The following is a 19,891-nucleotide window of genomic DNA, read 5'->3' as shown; positions in this document are numbered from 1 at the left end:
TCTGTGTCTAATCACAAGTTGTAATTTGATCTTGCAGCTGTGTCAGCTGGCTGCCTAAGCAGAGCAGCTAATTTGAAAACACAGGATGTTAACCTCATGTCTGCTTCCATGAAATCAAAAGTAGACCCTCTGCAAATGTATTGCATGATTTTTATCAGCTGTAACAAATGTTTTACTTTAAAGCAGGGGTGTCGAACTCAAATACAAAGTGGGCCCAAAGTGAACTCTGGGACCAAGTCGCTGGCAAACCTCAATGTCTAGTGGCCACCTCTCTCCCTTATATAAAGTTTCCTCGTGTCTAAAAGCCCCCTCCATCCCTATACAGTTAACTTTTGTTTAGTGGTCCTCCTCCTCTCATCTATACAATTCCCTAATGTTTAGTGGTCCTCCCTCCCCTATACAGTTTCCTGGTGTCTAGTGGCCCTCCTCCCTCCCCTATACAGTTCCTTGATGTTTAGTGGTCCTCCTCCTATACAGTTCCCTGGTGTATAGTGGCCACCTTCCCTCTCCAATACAGTTTCCAGTGGCCCACTCCCTTTCCTATACAGTTCCCTGATGTTTAGTGTTCCTCCCTCATCTATACAATTCCCTGATGTTTAGTGGTCCTCCCTCGCCTATACAGTTCCCTGGTATTTAGTGCTGTCCACCTCCCCCATATGGCTTCCCTGGTGATCTAGGACTTACCCTCCAATAGAGCTTCTCTGGTGGCCTAGAGTGGGCCAAACAATGTTAAGTGGGGAAACCACCTAAGGGCCAAATCTGAGGGCTATGAGGGCCAAAACGGGCCAAGATTTGACATGTATTGCTTTAAAGATTATTATGCTGATGCTTATCATTTAGAGCAGATAGGAAGTTCTGAGTTTAGGTCCACTTTAACATCTAATGACTAAGCAATCACATAAATATGACATCTCTCTACATCTGAGCTCAGAGAAGGGCTGGTTTTAAACGCAGCCTATACCTCCACAACCTACCCCTGACTCTCAGAGTCACGCACCTAAACCAGTAAATGTGAGACCTGTGTGACTAGGCATTGACGGAAGCAGCACCTGACTCCCAGGATCAGTTGCCACATATTAGTTCCAGCGCAGTGCTTTGACAAAAAACTTCAGCTTCCCCACTGTAGGCCTGGAACCCACTACAAAGCGCTATTGCAATTGTTAGTGATTGGCGGTTTCACCCTCGGGCGATTCTTCAGTGCTTTAATGACTGCCAGCGATCAGCAAAGCGCTGCTACAATGTATCCCTATGGATACATTCACACTGCAGCGGTTGCGATTTCGATTAATCGCAAATGCGCTGCAAGCAGCGTTTTGGGGGTGATTGCTCTGTGATTCTCATTCTATTGAACGGGAATCACAAGCGCAAATCGCGTCAGAAACGCAATATTTTAGCTAGCGTAAACTAGCCCTGGGAGCGTTTTGCAAGCGCTTTTGGGTGCAATTTCCCTGCAGCATATCCTGTGATTGCGATTTCCAATCCAATTGCTATTTCGCAATCGCTCTAGTGGAATTTGTCCCATCCATTTACATTGGCAGAGCGTTTTGGGAAAACCCTAGCGATTGAAAACGCTCAAAAAACGCTCTAATGGGTTCCAGGCCTAAGAACCAGTGCACGACACCTGTGTCAGAGCAGAAGTGCTTCAAACAGAGCCTATTCCCACAGGCCTGCTGCTCTGTGACAGATTCCCTTACAAGGAGCAGGTGGCTGTAACGGGTGATATTAGGCCTCCTGTAATTCAGCCGCTGGAGCCGCGATCCATTCATCAGCTGCGCTCTGGGAAACAGTGACCTTTCCAATAAGTCCTAGTATCTGCTTATCACAACACACACAGCAGACGTCACACGCTCGGCTAATGCTCGCAACAACCGCCTCACGTCCTGTCGGCCCCGCCCGCCCTGCCACATCACAAATAAAATGGTATTTAGAGAATGAATCTAGCTGCAGAGTGAGAAAGGAAACCGCTGAGTGCTTTTATCTATGAACTTGTCAGGAGGAATAAATCCCTATCTCGGTTTTATAGAAGCTAGATAGCGAGAAGGCAGCCATAGCCGGCAGCCTTCAGCATGGTAGCACCTTATAAACCGCATTAACATTCCAGATACCGGGGCCGGGCTGTGTGCAGATACAAGACACCGCGATGATGGAATTATTAGATTGGTGGAATTTTAATTAGAATTTTAAGGAATTATCTTTTAGGCAATGCCAACAGCTGTCATTGGATATCGGAGCCTCTGCTGTTTTAGCGATAATGGGCTTGCGGAGATTAAACAAAAAAATAAACATCAAGACACTGTATAAAGGCAGATGAGAAAGTGACATGACTTCAAGGTGCGTGTTTGATGCCAGCAAGGAGCAATTCTCTCATCATAGATGGAGGGACTGATTAGGTTTGTGCTTTGGCTGTAAAAAAAAGTTTACCTGTTTATAATCTAAAAAGGGAAAAAATGTTTTTTTTCCAAGAAGCTGTTCTATTCCATAAAACAGAACGCAATGTCGCCTTTTTAACCAGCAGAGGCACTGTTACCAAAGCTTGCCTATAGGCAGCGACACTTGTTACAAACCAAACTTTAAATGAGAATGATTTGATTCTATAACAGGATTAAAGTTATTATAAAACTAAATGCATATTTTATCTTCATTGACACAGAATGATCTTTGTCACCCATTGTGATTTTCGATACCCTTCATCGAATAGTCAAATCAACTGAATCTGTGTATGGCTAGCTTAAAGTGGATCCGAGATAAATGTTTACTCATTGCATAATAGTGTTCCTTTCATATAGTTTATAGGGCATTCCTCAAGCCAAATACTTTTTTGTTTTTGTTTTAATACTCTAATTCCCTATAAACAAAACAAGCCTCGGCCCACAGCTTTTCAGAGTGCCTTGGCATTTTCAGACAGTAGCAAGGGCTTATGGGAGCTCAGTCTGGGCAGGAGGAGGGGGAGGTGTTATTAGCCAGAGATTTCAAAGGCAGATGGGAGGAGGGAGGAGGAGGGGGGAATTAGGTTTTCACAGGCTAAGTGCTCAAGATGCAGATAAGCCTGCCTCTGTGTAAGGTTTACAAACAGAACATGGCTGCTGTCATTGTATCACAGGAAGAAAATCATATTCTGTTTAAGCTGTTTGCAGCTAGAATTGCTGTGTAAACTACCTAAACTTTAGGTAAGATATATAGACAAGTTACTTGTTATAGTTAGTTTTTCATCTCGGATCCGCTTTAAAGGACATCTGGAATGAGAGGGATATAGAGGCCGACATGTTAAAGGATACCACAACTGACATGTGGCATAATGAGATAGACATGGGTATGTACAGTGCCTAGCACACAAATAACTATGCTGTGTTCCTTTTTTTCTTTCTCTGCCTGAAAGAGTTAAATATCAGGTATGTAAGTGGCTGACTCAGTCCTGACTCAGACAGGAAGTGACTACAGTGTGACCTTCACTGATAAGAAATTCCAACTATAAAACACTTTCCTAGAAGAAAATGGCTTCTGAGAGCAAGAAAGAGATAAAAAAGGGGGAAATTCTTATCAGTGAGGGTCACACTGTAGTCACTTCCTGTCTGAGTCAGGACTGAGTCAGCCACTTACATACCTGATATTTACCTCTTTCAGGCAGAGAAAGAAAAAAAGGAACACAGCATAGTTATTTGTGTGCTAGGCACTGTACATACCCATGTCTATCTCATTATGCCACATGTCAGTTGTGGTATCCTTTAAGTTCCTTTTAAACAATGCAGATTGCCTATCTGTCCTATTGATCATTTGCCTCTGACTCAAGTCTGACTAGATTATGGGCAGCATAGTGGCATAGTGGATAACACTGTCTTGCAGTGCTGGGTCTCCAAGTGCACTATCTGTAAGGAGTTTGTACATTCTCCCTGTTTGTGTGGGTTTCCTCCAGGCACTCTAGTTTTCTCAGACACCCCAAAAACATACAGATTACTTAAGACTATGATGGACATAGGACTATAATGGTAGCAACTAGATTAGCTCCTTTGAGGGCCAGATAAATATTTAGTAAATACTAAATAAATAATAATAATTAGGTGTGTGATTCAGACACCACTGATGCCAAAGAAATCAGCAGGACTGCCAGTCAACTGGTATTGTTTAAAAGGAAATAATTATGGCAGCCTCCATCCCTCTCAGTTCAGGTGTATCTTAAGCAGAAATAACAGAGCTCTGGAAAGATCCTATACCTGCAGATGTTGGGAACAAAGCTATATATCAGGATCAGATATATGATATGGGGAAGGTTAAATAGCATGCTACGAATTCCAAATTGGTGCAAATTTTATGGTCAATTTATGCTGCTTAAAAATGGCACAATCCAGAAGCTGCTGGTCCTTTTTCAAGCAGCATAAATGTATGGAATGAACATAAAATTTCCATCATCTTTGAATTAAGAGCATCTCATTGATCATCCCCAACATGGGCACATTTTAAAGTGCTCTTTAAAGTGTAAAGTGCTTCCATCCTTCTCCCCCATTACATTGCTGCCTGTGAAGGCTCTCATTTAAACAGGCAGTGCATGTCCAAAGAAAGATCATTTGGACATGTTCTTTGTATTGTAGAGGGTGTTCCATCATTAGGATATGCAAATTCTTGCAAGAAATATCCAAACAATTTCCAGGCAACAAGCTCCAGCCAATTAACATCCAGAGGACCTTAACAATCACCATCTGTATAATGAGCTGGAGCTTCCTGAAGTGAATGGATTATCGATAAATAAAGGTGTCTGAGCAGGTCCTGCAGCCCATCTACACTAGAAAAGGATCCTTAGTGACAAAGTCTTCTATTAAAATAAAATAGAGGTTAAAACTATTTCTCTTTGGATATTGCACAGCCAGCTTCATTAGGTGGCGGCTGTGGCTGACCCCAAAGGCCCCCCCCCCCCCCCCCCCATACACCAGACAGATCCTAAACTCTGCTATGCACATGTCAAAACGTTAGGGGTATCAGGATTTGCATAGCTGTACCTACCGTCATGTGACCATGCTCAGGTCCGGCAACCAGACTTTAGACAATGCATGTCATGCTGGGAAGGAATTGCATTCTGCTCACAGTCAGAGAGTGCAGCAATCCAAAGAACAGCAGCGTAACAGAGAGGATTACCTATAACAGCTGACACTTTATGGTGCTGCCAGCTGTGTGAATAAAATGGGGAGAAATGGAAAACTTTAAAGGGAACCTTAAGCGAGAGGGATAACGAGACAGATTTATTTCCTTTTAAACAATGCATATTGCCTGGCTATCCTACTGATCCTCTGCCGCTAATACATTTAGCCATAGACCCTGAACAAGTATGCTGATCAGATGTTTCTGACAAGATTAGCAGCATGCTTGTTTCAGGTGTGTGATGCAGACATTACTGAAGCATGAAAGATCAGTAGGGCTGCCAGGCGACTGGTATTGTTTAAAAGCAAATATACATGGCAGTCTCCATATCCCTCTCACTTCAGGTTCCTTTTAAAGTATTAAGTCCCAGGTTGCTTTAAAGTAATTGGTCTTTACAAAAATAACAGTGGTTATTCTCCATCTTCTTTGAGTACTAATTCACTCCTTAACCAGCTTCCTTTTAGATCCAGAAGAATTACAGTCAATGAAGTCCAGAAGGCCTGGAATGCATTCAGGGGGATAACTATAGGAAGCAGCCCCTGCTGCTACAGAAAGGCCAGAGCTGTATGGGGCCCCAACTTCTAACGCTGCCTGCCTCCCATACAGGGGTCCACCCTCATCAACAGTGTTTTTTAAAGCCACACTTGTTGTGGGTCTAAAGATCATGATGGCTACACTTGTTTTCTGATGGGCCAACCGGCTATGAGAGTCACTAATGGGAGGCAACAGAAGGGGGTGTGACAACTGGAGGGTCGGATCAAAGTTTTGCTGGGGAGGTCCCAAAATGTGTAGTTCTGCACCTGCCAGCATTATTCTCTTGCTCGTTTAGGGATTCTCTAAAGAGGGAAGAAAAACAGTTTGTACACAGTGTGGCTTCTCTCGCATTTCCACCCAGACACAATGAAAAATGCTGTACAGGGTAAATGTTTTGGAGTGGACAGCTGTAACCCATGTCAATAGACCTTGCATCAGTTAGCAGAAGTCAGATCAGCTCAGAGAAGGTTTATACTCATATGTCCATGAAGTAATAGCACTTATAGTCATCACTGCTGTCTGCACTGCCTTACCACATGGGCTTCCTTACATCAAATATTTGCAGTAAGAACATCTGTGAGCGCAAAGGGGACACAAATTATAAGTGAGGAATACACACTTTTGTTACCTAAATCCATGCTCTTGGATTTTCGTGTTTTTACAAAATCCAGTTGGGTGGCATCTCCAAACTGCTTTGTGCGTTTCTCCGACATGCTCTGGCGTCCAAAGCCCTCTCTTTGGAAGGCCAATGACGGGTCCATGTCTGGGCTCAAAGTGCTGAGGGCAAGAAAAAAAAAAATAAGCAACTCAAACTACGCAGACATAACCAAACTGAATACAGCAATATAGGAAGAATACTTGTTCTCTTATCTGATTAATCAGCACTAGCCTACCTCCCAACTTTTTGAGATGAGAAAGTGGGACACTTAAACCACGCCCCTGCCACACCCCTGATAACACCCCCGACGCATCCCTAGTCATGCATACCATAAAGATTTCCTAATAAAAATATTTTTTTTATAATTCAAACCACACTTGTCCTTTCTATTCTGGTTCATTTTCCTTCATGGTCACATTTTAAAATAAGAAATATATCAATTCAAAGGATGGGAATAAAGTTTAGAGCAAATTAAACACATTTTCAGTAGAGAAATACATAGATTTACACAAAAAAGAGGGACAAAGTCCTGAAAGAGGGACAAATGAAGAGGAAAGAGGGACTGTCCCTCCAAAAGAGGGGCAGTTGGTAGCTATGGCACTAGTTCAGATTATACATAAGTGCCAGCTATTGCTATGGTAATTTTTTTCCCTTTTCTAGATCCAACATCCTTAGTGAGTAAACCTGCAACGAACAAAACCAGGATTTACACTTTCCAGGGCTTCCTCCAGCCCCCTGTAGTCCATGGAAGGACCCCTGTGTCCTTCCAGGCCACTTTGTTCTCCCACTGTAAGCCTCGGTAGTCAGGGACTACTGCACATGCGCGGCCCTGGTCATGTGCCCCTGGAGCCACAGGTGCTGCCAAAGGCATATTCAACCAGTTGGCTGAATACGTGCAACAGGGGTTATTGCTCTGGAATGAGAACACCGTGACAGGACAGTGAAGGCTGTATAGGATCCAGAACCTTTCCTCTACACAGGTTTGACTTTTGTTTACTTTTAAGCAGACCTTAACTCAGAACTTCCGCTCTGCTCTAAAAGATAAGTAACAGCATAATTACCTTTAAAGAGAAACATCTCTTTAGTACAGCGGATACAAATCCAATAAATCTGGAGTGTGTCTACTTCCTGCTTTGATGGAAGCAGACATATGGTTAACATACTGTGTTTACAATTTAGCTGAGAGATCAAATTACAGTTGTGATTAGTCACAGATGAGGGGGAATTAGACAGGCTAAACTCACTAAACACACACAAGGTGCATCTCTCGGTTTTCCTTCTGTCCTGTGCAAGAGTTTACCAGTAGGTCCACTTTAAACAGAAGCTCTGGGAGGCTAAGGACTGGGGGCTACAGGAAGAACCTGAAATCCACACAGGACTTCAGCTGCCTATATCTCCTGAACACACTGCCTGCCCGGCATGCAGCATTCATTGAAGGTAACCTCTGATTATGCACATCTCATTACATGATCAGCCTCTATAGCTAAAGGGATAGCTGTAATCAAATGAATCACAGGAAGAAATAGTTGAACTTGGAACTGTAAAAGAACGCTGAAAATTGAATTTACAAACAGGCGTTTAATGGGATGATTTAAAGTGCCACTCCGGATGTGATCTGTAACACAAACATTCCTGAAGCCTCCTGAATGTCACCTTCCTTCCTATTACTGAGCTCTGTCATTAAGCCACGTCCCAGCAGCACATCCATCCCTCTTCCGTCCAATGATTACAATATTTATCAGGTTTCATCAGGCCTGCGTCCCCTCAGCGGGGCCACCCGGTGACCCTGCATATTATTAACATTCCTGATATTAATCCCTTCTTATTGCGCGCTTTGTTTTCATAATATTTTCATGAAGGATTAGTGAGATAATGTCAGGCTGGACAGCCTACACTTCCCTCTGTGATGCAGAACAGCTGCCAGGCTTGTTTGTGTAACCCCCGTATGTCCATGGCGACCGCGCCAAGTCCCTGCCTCCGAGCCATTGGGCTGCCCGCAACCCACCAGCCCTCTGACTGCAGGAAATTGCACCGCTCGGCCTGCGCTGCACGGCTCTGCTCCTAATGAGCCCAGCTCTGTAATGAGCAGGCTTTGCATAGGAAGGGAGGAGGTCACATGGTCAGGCCTTGGCTGGTGCCAGTATATGATTCACTATGCTGTGAGGGGTGCGAAGGCTAATTAAGATGGCACTATCGCTGTGACCTTTAATCAAAGCCTGTGACATTAGCTTTGAAATTGCTTTATTAGGAGACAGCTACATGATAATCTGCACAGAAGGGGGGAAAAAAACACTCGCAGCCATTAAAGGACAACGTGCAGCTTTCTATACAAGAGGCTTTGAAATGTATGTAATGCTTCTTAAAGTGGACCTGAACTCAGAACTTCCTTTCTGTTCTAAAAGATAAGCAACAGTGTAATAACCTTTAAATAAAAACATTTACTTGTTATAGCTGATATAATTCCTGCAATAAGTCTGCAGTGTGTCTACTTCCTGCTTTTATGAAAGCAGACATTGGGTTTACATCCTGTGTTTACGAATTAGCTGCTCTGCTGAGGCAGCCAGCTGACACAGCTGAGCGTTCAAATTACAGCTTGTGATTAGACACAGGTGAGGGGGGATTAGACAGGCTAAACTCTCTGTATACAGGGTGCAATTATCTAGGTTTACCTTCTGTCTTGTGCAAGAGTTCAGGTCCACTTTAAGCTTTTATGGATATCTGCTACACCACACCCCATGCAAGGTAAAAAGCCCACATTAGCGGAAATAATGTCCAAGTACATTTTAGTACCCCAGTGTCCTGGTTATGCAGCCGGTGTGCCCGTTTCCAGAACTCCTCCAGATCAAGGACACTCCTACTGAGTTGATTACTATTCACCCTTTGTGGGCTATTATCTATTCCACCTATTTGGGCACTCCAGGGCAGATGAGAAGAAAAGTCAGAGTCTTCCTTCTACTCAAAGGGTATAAATAAGCAGGGGGCAACTGGATTGGAAGTACCCTCCCCTTGAGTCCAGGCAACATGCGCCCAAACTTCTCACTAAATGGGGCGTAGGTGGAGCCCCCAGTAACAGTTATCGGCAGGAGTTTGAGTGTACCAACAGGTGCCAGGATGCCGATTACAAATCCATGGAAGGAATGATGGTCTCTGTAAGGCTTTCACAGGCAGGGAACACACTTTCAGTTTTCCGCACGCGTTTTTCTGCATACTTTTTCTGCACACCAAGTGTGTCTCTATGCAGGAAAACGTGTGCGTTTTTTCACAGCAGCTAATGTCATTGATACAGAAAACTGACAAAATGTGCAGAATCATCATGCAGAATGTCAGGTTTTTTTTCTGCGCGCAAACAAAATATTTGTGTGAACTAGCCCATTGATTAACATGAGTTCTCAGTTTTTCTGTGCATAAAGCGCGAATGAAAACAGTCAAGTGTGTTCCCTGCCTCAACCGGGCTCCCTTGAGGTTTTTTCAGGAGTTTCCTGGCATTTTGTAGTTACAGAACTGATTGTCCATATTTGGAATTATATTACAAGTACACTTATCCTTTCAAGAGGAACTTTAGCCCAGGTTTGAAATCTCTCTCTCTCTATCTATTATATATATATATATATATATATATATATATATATATATATATATATATATATATATATATATATATATATATATATATATATATAAATAAAACGTTGTTAGATGATGACCAGCAGGTTTACAGTGGATCAAACACCATGAACAAATTATTTCTTGATCAATTTTTTTAAACTTCTTACTTTGCAATGATTACTTTCCCCTTACTATTCTCTTTTGGTGAAGTTCCTGTTTAAATACAGGTGATACAGCCTTTTGTATTTAGTCATCTGCCTGAAGCCCTGCTTTCACAGCACTTTAGTTACACAAGCTGCAATAAGAGTGATCCAGATGGATGAATGAGGCTTAGAAAGCGATGAGGTGCTGGATCTGCGCACAACTCCCCTGTCAGTGAGGGATTCTGTCATCTGGAGCTGCCAATCTCTGCTGGATCTGTCGTGCCTCATGGCGGCAGGAGAGACACGGGAGGACGGCCACCTCTTCTCCGTACGGCCTCCAGGATTAGCTGACACGAGCCGTGTGGGGAAAGTGCTCAGCTCTCCTTGTTCCACAGCAATCTTGCTGATGTACTGAAAGCATGCTCAGGAGAAGGCCCAACTGCAGAAGCGGCATATAATAATTCTCACCGCCTGTGTTAATTATCACCACAGCCTGAGGAGGTGGCTCCACCGAGAGGTTTATTTTGCTTATTGATGTACATAATTACTAGGCTTGCAAATTAATGCATAATTCCCCAATTACACCGAGAGGACTGTAGTCTTCAGACTGTTTAATGAAGATCAAATTCTAGTTGCTGTTCATCTCTTCAGGTTTCATTAGGCAGCAGTATCTGACAGGCCCAGGTTATGCGGGATTTACCCATAATATGCATGGCTATACCATCACTAAGCAACAGTATCTGACAGGTCCAGGATATGCAGGATTTACCCATAATATGCATGGTATACCATCGCTAAGCAGCAGTATATGACAGGCCCAGGTTATCTGAGACTTACCCATAATATGCATGGCTATACCATCCCTAAGTAGCAGTATATGACAGGCCCAGGTTATGTGGGATTTACCCATAATATGCATGGCTATACCATCGCTAAGTAGCAGTATATGACAGGCCCAGGTTATCTGAGATTTACCCATAATATACATGGCTATACCATCCCTAAGCAGCAGTATCTGACAGGCCCAGGTTATGCAGGATATAACCATAATATACATGGCTATACTATAGCTAAGAAGCAGTATCTGACAGGCCCAGGTTATGTGGCATTTACCCATAATATGCATTGCTATACCATCACTAAGCAGGAGTATATGACAGGCCCAGGTTATGCAGGATTTACCCATAATATACATGGCTATACTATCGCTAAGCAGGAGTATCTGACAGGCCCAGGTTATGCAGGATTTTACACATAATATACATTGGATTTACCATCGCTAAGCAGAGCAAAAAAAGCGAAGCAAAAAAAATAAAAAAATGGTAAGTGCACGTTATGGAGGATTTATACGGCAACGTCATGTTCCGTGGTGAAGTACAAAGACGGGTGTAAGACACGGCAGCAATTAAAGGACAACTGTAACAAGAGGGATATGAAAGCTGCCATATTTCCTTAAGCAATACCAGTTGCCTGGCAGCCTTGCTGACCATCTGCCCTATAACACTTTTAGCCAGAGACCCTGAACAAGCATGAAGCAGATCAGGTGTTTCTGACATGATTGTCAGATCTGACAGGATAAGCCACAGGCTTGTTTCTAGTGTGTTATTCAGACACTACTGCAGCCAAATAGATCAGCAGGACTGCCAGGCAACTGGCAGCCTCCATATTTTTCTCACTTCAATTGTTCTCTAAAACTTCTACAGGATCGCTCCACGCCAATTGGCGCGGACGGAGTGGCAGCCCCAGGACCGCCTAAAGTCCTGTTTTGCAGGAGAGCGCACGCGCCAATGTGCGCACATCTCCGCTTGCATGACGGAGCTCCGCTCTGCCATCAGTCTCCCAGCAGCGATCGCCGCTCTGAGACTGTTAGACAACGAAACCGCCGTCTATTTACTATGTACAGCAATGCGATCTACAGCAGCGATGTACTGGGGACAGCCGTGTGACACGGCTGTCCTCCTGGGGGAGACAGGAGCGATCCGCTGTCATAGGCTGAAGCCCATGACAGCCGATCGCTATGATTTGCTGACAGGGGGAGGGAGAGATGGGTAGAAAAATAATAAAAAAGGCAAAATTTATAAAATAATGAAATAAATATTTATATAAAAAAAATAAACAAACACTGAGGGAGCAATCAGACCCCACCAGCAGAAAGCTCTGTTGGTGGGGAGAAAAGGGGGGGGGGGGGAATCACTTGTGTGTTGTGTTGTGCAGCCCTGCAGCGAGACCTTAAAGCTGCAGTGGCCTATTTAGTGAAAAATGGCCTGATCTTTAGGGGGGTTTAACACTGCGGTCCTTAAAGAGACACTGAAGCGAAAAAAAAAATTATGATATTATGATTTTTATGTGTAGTACAGCTAAGAAATAAAACATTAAGATCAGATACATCAGTCTAATTGTTTCCAGTACAGGAAGAGTTAAGAAAATCCAGTTGTTATCTCTATGCAAACAAGCCATTAACTCTCCGACTACGTTTAGTCATGGAGAGGGCTGTTATCTGACTTATTATCTCAACTGTTTTCTTTTTCTCTGCCAGAGGAGAGGTCATTAGTGCACAGACTGCTCTGAAAGACTCATTTTGAATGCTGAATGTTGTGTAATCTGCACATATTATAGAATGATGCAATGTTAGAAAAAACACTATATACCTGAAAATAAAAATATGAGAATATTTTCTTTGCTGCTAATCTTCTAGTAATTATTCATAGTACACAACCAATTCATTATATCATATTTTTTTTTCCGCTTCAGTGTCTCTTTAAGTGGTTAACCAAAGCAGCAGGTGAGAAAATCCTGCCCTTGGTGACTTGCAATGTAATTGAACAGGAAGGAAACAAGAGATAGGGTAGGGAGTAAAGCTGACCATACACTAATAAGATGGCCACCGCATTCAACCTTCAGATCGATCCCTCAAGACTAAATCCTTATAGACACTTTAAGGGGCCCATACACTTACTGATTTTCCCTGTGATCGAATCGGCTGTGAAATCGCTGCGCAAACGCTGACCGAACGATCGATTTCCGTCCGAGATCGATCGTTCACGTCGATCTTTCCGTGTGAAGGATTTAGCTCGATCGCCGGCGGGTCGGGAGTGTGTCGATAGCGGCGTTCGAATGGCCGACAACCGACGCTAGCGGCAATACATTACCTGATCCAGCCTGTGCGAGTCCCCGCTGTCACCACTGCTTCTTCTCCTCGCTGGGCTCCGAGTCCGACAGCACTTCAATCTACTGGGCATGTGAGGACATTACCACGGATGTGCTCTTATATGTATGGCTACGAGCAAGGAGAAAAGAAGAAGAGGGCAATGGGCAACAATGGTGATATGCAGGGCTGTGGAGTCGGTACAAAAATCCACCGACTCCGACTCCTCAGTTTAGGATTCCACCGACTCAGACTCCTCTAATTTGCATATTACAATCTTGTTGATTGAAAGTATGTAACGTGAAATTCGTCTCTTAACTGCCAACGCTTAGGAATTTTGAAGTGAGAAGGATATGTAGACATACATATGCCATATTTATTCCCTTAAGGCCCCGTTCACATCACAGAACGCAGGCGCGTTCCGGTCAGAACACAATGCACAGGAACGCACGTCATGTGCGTCTCTGTGCGTTGCGTGGCTGATCCCATTCACTGAAAGGTCCGGAACAGGTCCGGAACGCATGCAGTGTGAACATCACTCTATGCACTGTCTGATGTCGTGCGTGTCGGCCTCCTGCACGCGTTCCCGAAACGCGGACGGGAACGCGTACAATGTGAACGGGGCCTTATTCATAGACTAAAACTAGTCCTTGGTAAGAGTACTTGTAAAAGGTACAGACCGGAACAAAGAACATCTATCAGGCGCTAGGCAATGTGACTGTGGGTACATGTAAGAGTGACGTGCAGGTACTCTGCAGGGGAATAAGGAGATTCTTCCTCTCCTCTATTACACATTCTTCATGCACAATCTGAACCTGGTTTATGGGTGATAGACAACACCTCTGTGTTCAAGGCGCACAACATTCCCAGTGGATTCCCTGCAGCTCTGTGGGGAGTGCATATGTAGAGTATAGTACTACTGTGTAACAAAGTAAACCTGAGACAGATGAAATTAAAGTTTTATACATACCTGGGGCTTCCTCCAGCCCCCTTCAGGCTAATCAGTCCCTCGTTGTCCTCCTCCGCCACCTGGATCTTCTGCTATGAGTCCAGGTACTTGAGCCAGTCTGGCGTAGTGCGCATGCACACACTCCGCCGCCGGGAGTACTACACCAGCGCAGCACTGTTGCGCAGGTGCAGAACGCTCCTGGCTGTGGAAGCAGCATGCGGCCGGACTGCGCTGACTGTCTGAATTACCAGGACTCATAGCAGAAGATCCAGGTGGTGGAGGTGGACAGCAAGGAACTGATTAGCCTGAAGGGGGCTGGAAGGAGCCCTAGGTATGTATAAAACTTTTCTTTTCATCATTCTCAGGTACCATTTAATTCGTACTCACCAAACCAAATTTTTACATATCAAATAATTTGATTCCATGAGCAAAGAGTCGGAACATACATTTGCATAAATCAGAATCAACGCAGAATTATTTCCATCTCATTGACCATCTCTATTAGTGACACGGCTACACATCAGGCTTTATACTTACAGCATAGATGTTATTTAGTATATATGAGATTCCTGTGTACACATCATATATACAGTCACAATCAGATGTGTATATCTGACTTTAAAAATACGAGGACTGCTTTATTGAAGCAGCACAAGTAACTAATTTTGATTGGTTTATATCATTTTTGTGGACTAAGCACAGCTATTACTGTATGTATAAATTATTTATGATGACTATTATCTGAGAAATAGAACATTTTATCATATTTTCTATTTAATTACAGTTTAAATTCATTAGGAGTCGGAGTCAGTGCATTTTTTACCGACTGACTCCAGGCACCCAAAATTGCTCCGACTCCGAGTCCACAGCCCTAGTGATATGAGAAGCCTCTGGACTATGCAAAGCGAAGCAGTTTGAGCGCTGCTTCAGGTGGTCAATAGCGGGGTGGGAGCATCTGGTAAAGCGTTGGGAATTAAAATGAGGGATAGCAGTAATCATCAGGAGATGGCTTACTATCTGGCATGAGTGGGGGAGGGGGTATTAATGTTAGGCATAGGAGGGCCTAATGATAGAATAAAGGACCAGGTTTAGTCAGTAGTAAAGTATTGCTAATCTTACATATCCGATATTTTCACCATCAGTATCACCCAACACCCAATTCAACATGTGGCGCCAGAATACATATTCCATCCAGAGGTGTCCCACTACTGAGGTAAGCATCTAAATTTAACTCACCTTCACACTGTCATAGGTTTACTATAACTCAGACGAGTTATAGTGGAGATATCGGTGGAAGAACCAAAACAAATCAAACTGTTCATACACGGAGCCATAACAATGAAAAAAAACATGAATATAGACTTCAGGCAGAGGCTGCTGAAGTGAAATGAAGTTGCAGAGTAACAGCAGTGACTCACCTCTCTGTGGACTCACTAGTGACAGTCTTGGGCCAGGCTCCCGCAGAGTCCGTTACACACCCCATGTCGTCGTGCGAGCTGGAAGAGGATTGGTCGGAGAGCTGGGAAGGCAAGGCTGGGGCTCGGTCATCTTCGATGATCACAGTGTCGTCTTGAGGCATATTCACCGTCGGGGAAAGCTGATATTTACCTGCAGAGAGCAGACACAGCATTACATGACAGAAAGCTTGACTAAGCTCTTCCAGAGAAAACTTCTTTTTCCCCGAAGAACTGTTCTGTCTCTTCACAGCAGCCAGTGAAAGTTTTGCATTTTCCCCCCCTTGTTTTGTTTTTACAAAGAAGAAAACATCAGCCTTTTATTGTGTCTAACACGCTGAAACGATTCCTGGGAGGCCAAGTTTATCTACCTTGTTTAAGCTTTGAACGTTTGCCGCTTTCCAGCTACGGTATATGCTTAAAAATTTGTAAATGCTAGTCTACATTTAGGCAGCCTAAGGGCAGCAAAGCTGTTGTCAGAGTAATGATTACAGCATGGCTAGGTAGGAAATGGCTTATTCCAACCAAAGGAAAAAGCACAGCAATACATACTAACCAGTTCTCACTCTCATTGACCATGGCAGTCCATTAACCACAGCTGCCACCAGTACTATTTTGGTAAGCGATATGCAGAGGTGAGTGAATATCTTGTGCACGGTATAGAATTGATGAAGGCCCCGGGCTTCAGTATCCTCATTTAAAGGACCACTGTAGCAAAAAATAGGAAGCAGTCAAAATTTGACAGAACCGACAGGTTTTGGACTAGTCCATTTCCTCATGGGGATTCTAAGTGTTTTCTTTGTTTTTAAAAGCGTTTCCTTAAGGGTAGTTGCTAAGTCTAACTGCTAAAATAGTGTGCAAGGGAGGCTGGCTGGTATCTTACTATCTCGGCAGTTAAACTGCCATTCAGGTGATGCTTTTGAAAACAAAGAAAATCCCTGAGGGCTCTTTCACATCAGACAACGCGAACAGGAGCCGTTCTCCTGCACGCGTTGTCTGCCTGCGGTGTGTCGTCGGCTATCTGCGGTGCGACGCAATCAGCGGTGGTAGCTGGTAATTAAACCCGACGGAAACCGCCGGCTCGCGGGTGCGTTGGAGGAAAAACTGCGCCCGGGTGCGTCGGAACCGCAACGCATCGAAACGCAGCGTCGAGTGTGAAAGGTAAAATGAAAGTCTATGGACTTTCATCTTACCTTGGTTAACGCAAACGGCTTCCGTTTGCGTTAACGCAGAAAGTCTGCCCTAATGTGAAAGAGCCTAAGAATCCCCTATGAAGAGATGAACTGGTTTTAACTGCTTACTTCTTCGCTGGAGTGGTCCTTTAAGTGTACCAGAGGTGAATGATCCTCAGATACAAAAACACATACTTACCTAAGAAGAGGAAAGCCTCTGGTTCCTATAGAGCAGGGGTGTCTAACTCAAATACAAAGTGGGCTGAAATTGAACACTGGGACCAAATCGCGGGCCGACCTCAATGTCTACTGGCCACCTTCTTACCTTATAAAGTTCCCTGTTATATAATGGCTACTCTCCAATACCTTTATAGTTCCCTCGCGTCTAGTGGTTCTCCACCATCCCCTATACAGTTAACTAGTGTTTAGTGTTTTCCCCCTACCTCCCCTTATGGCTTCTCTGGTGATTTAGGGGCTTCACCTCCAATATAGCTTCCCTGGTGGTCTAGAGTGGGCCAAATATAATGCAAAGTGGGGAAACCACTTGGGGGCCAAATTTAAGGGCTCTGAGGGCCAGATTTGTCCCGCGTGCTGGAGTTTGGCATGTATGCTATAGAGCAGGGGTCCCCGACCTTTTCCGGCTCGGGGACCGCTTTCTGACCAAAATTTTCTCTGGGGACCGGGGGGGGGGGGGGGGGGGGGGTTTAGTTGCCCCAGTATGGCTAGTATAGTTGCCCCAGTATAGCCAGTATAGTGCCCCAGTATAGCTAGTATAGTGCCCAGTACAGCCAGTATGGTGCCCCAGTATAGCTAGTATAGTGCCCCAGTACAGCCAGTATAGTGCCCCAGTACAGCCAGTATAGTGCCCCAGTATAGCTAGTACAGTGCCCAGTACAGCCAGTATAGTGCCCCAGTATAGCTAGTACAGTGCCCAGTACAGCCAGTATAGTGCCCCAGTATAGCTAGTACAGTGCCCAGTACAGCCAGTATAGTGCCCCAGTATAGCTAGTACAGTGCACAGTACAGCCAGTATAGTGCCCCAGTATAGCTAGTACAGTGCCCAGTACAGCCAGTATAGTGCCCCAGTATAGCTAGTACAGTGCCCAGTACAGCCAGTATAGTGCCCCAATATAGCTAGTATTTTGCCCCAGTATAGCGCCCCAGTATGGCTAGTATAGTTCCCCAGTATGGCGCCCCAGTATAGCTAGGTGAGTGCCCAGTGTAGCGCCCTAGTATGGGTGGGTGTGTAGGTAGTGCCCCTCTCCCCAAACGGCCGCGCGCCTGTTACCTTATGAGCGGCGGCCGCTTCCTTCCTTATAGTCCCCTAGGCGCCGCTCTCCTCTTATCGGCAGCATCTTACAGCAGCGCGTATTGCGACTGCTGTAAGGAGGGAAGGAAGCGCGTCAGCGGTTCCCATGGTAACGGCGCGATGCATATCGCCGCTACAGGAAGCCTCCTTCCCTTCCTTACAGCAGTCGCAATACGCGCTGTTGTAAGATGCTGCCGATAAGAGGAGAGCGGCGCCTGAGGGACTATAAGGAAGGAAGCGGCCGCCGCTCATAAGGTAACAGGAGCGGTGGCCGCAGGGGGAGGGGTGAGAGGCCAGACACGCCGCGGCCCGGTAGGAGACTGCCAACGGACCGTCAGTGGGTCACGGCCCGGTGGTTGGGGACCCCTGCTTATAGAGCATAGTTCCACAGCCCTGTCCTCAAGGTCCACCAACAGTACATGTTTTGCAGAAAACCACAAACATGCACAGGTGGGGTAATCAGTGTCTCATCAGAGCTGTTTAATTACCTCTCTGGATTTCCACAAAACATGCGCTGTTGGTGGGCCTTGAGGACAGGGGTGGGGAGCACTGCTATAGAGTCTTTGTACACTGTATCGGTCCACCGTTGCCGAGCACGGCCAATCCGAAGATTGGGTCCATGCACTTCTTCAGGCATGAGTGCAGCTGTACTGTGTCTACGCGAGAATGAGTCACATGTGCAATAAGCACAAGCGGCTCTGTGCTACTGCGATGGCGCAGTCGTGCTCATGCCAGAAGAGGAGCATGGCCCCGATGTTCGGATGAGCAGCAAGGACAACACAGGAAGCCTGTACAGGATCCAGAGGCCTCCCTCTACTTCTGTAAGTGTGTTATCTTACTCTCTTGGCTTACCCCAGGGTCTCTTGCTGTCTCTAATAAGCATGATGGATCCATTGTTAAAGAGGAACTTTATTGAACGTAACAATGATTGCGTATATTTTAAAGTATTAATTTATACATTATTTAATCAATGTTTTCCCATTGTGAAATCTTTCTTCACCCAGATTTACATTCTTAAAGGATACCTTAGCATATGCCAAAAATAGAGTACTAAACTTAACGTGGGGCTTCCTCCAGCCTCCCATAGCCCGTGAGGTCCCTCTGCCTCTTTTGGGATCTCTCCATTCTCGCACTGGCTGCTCTGTTAGCAGCAACCTGTCCAGGTGTCATTTGCAGCTGCGCATGTTAGGGCCGGATTTGTACTCTTTACCGCCCAAGGCCAATGTCAGTAGGCGCCCCCCTTCAGTATAGGTTGCAAGAGGACACCTATCCCATTCCCTCCTGTATAGGTAGCCAGATGAACCCTCCCTAGTATAGGTAGCCAGATGAACCCTCCCTAGTATAGGTAGCCGGAGGACCCCCCCCCCCCCCCCTCCAGCATTAGTAGCCAAATGATCTCTCCACTCTTTCCCTCCAGTATAGGCAGCCTGTTGACTCTCTTAATTCCTCCCTTTCCCACTCCCCTTCTTTCAGTATCGCTCGCCTCCACACCGCAGCAGCCATCAGTGTCACTCACTTCTCCACTCATCTCCAGTGCAGAAGCTTCCTCTTCCCGTCTCCAATGCTGCCCAAGTCCATAGCTGCCCGCCACAACTCCAATGTGCACAGAGATCATCGTGGCTGCTGCACAGCCGGCTGGCAGCAGGGAGATCAGGCGCTCGCCTGATCTCCCTGCAAACGCTGCACCAGTTTAGCCTGCTGCTTGGGTGCCCTTGCTCCTGTGGTGCCCTAGGCCATGGCCTAAGAGGCCTTGGCCTAAATCCAGCCCTTTGCACATGCAAGGCCACGCCCATT

At 45.2% G+C, this 19,891-nt stretch overlaps 1 protein-coding gene across 27 annotated transcripts in view; it reads right to left on the bottom strand.

The window, feature by feature from the left end:
* Window positions 1–19,891, bottom strand: part of PARD3 (par-3 family cell polarity regulator) — a 771,876-nt gene that overhangs the window by 307,072 nt on the left and 444,913 nt on the right. For 20 of the 27 annotated variants that reach the window (XM_068235737.1, XM_068235761.1, XM_068235764.1 and 17 more), the window contains 2 exons: window positions 15,581–15,770; window positions 6,281–6,438 (listed from right to left, as the gene is read on the bottom strand). In XM_068235737.1, coding sequence (XP_068091838.1) covers window positions 6,281–6,438; window positions 15,581–15,770 — 348 coding nt within the window. The remainder of the gene's footprint in view (window positions 1–6,280; window positions 6,439–15,580; window positions 15,771–19,891) is intronic. The other 7 variants (XM_068235760.1, XM_068235739.1, XM_068235754.1 and 4 more) reach the window with 1 other exon arrangement.

The sequence above is a fragment of the Hyperolius riggenbachi genome, chromosome 5 (genome assembly GCF_040937935.1).
Source record: "Hyperolius riggenbachi isolate aHypRig1 chromosome 5, aHypRig1.pri, whole genome shotgun sequence".
NCBI lineage: Eukaryota > Metazoa > Chordata > Amphibia > Anura > Hyperoliidae > Hyperolius > Hyperolius riggenbachi.
This window is presented reverse-complemented; position numbering and strand designations above follow the sequence as displayed.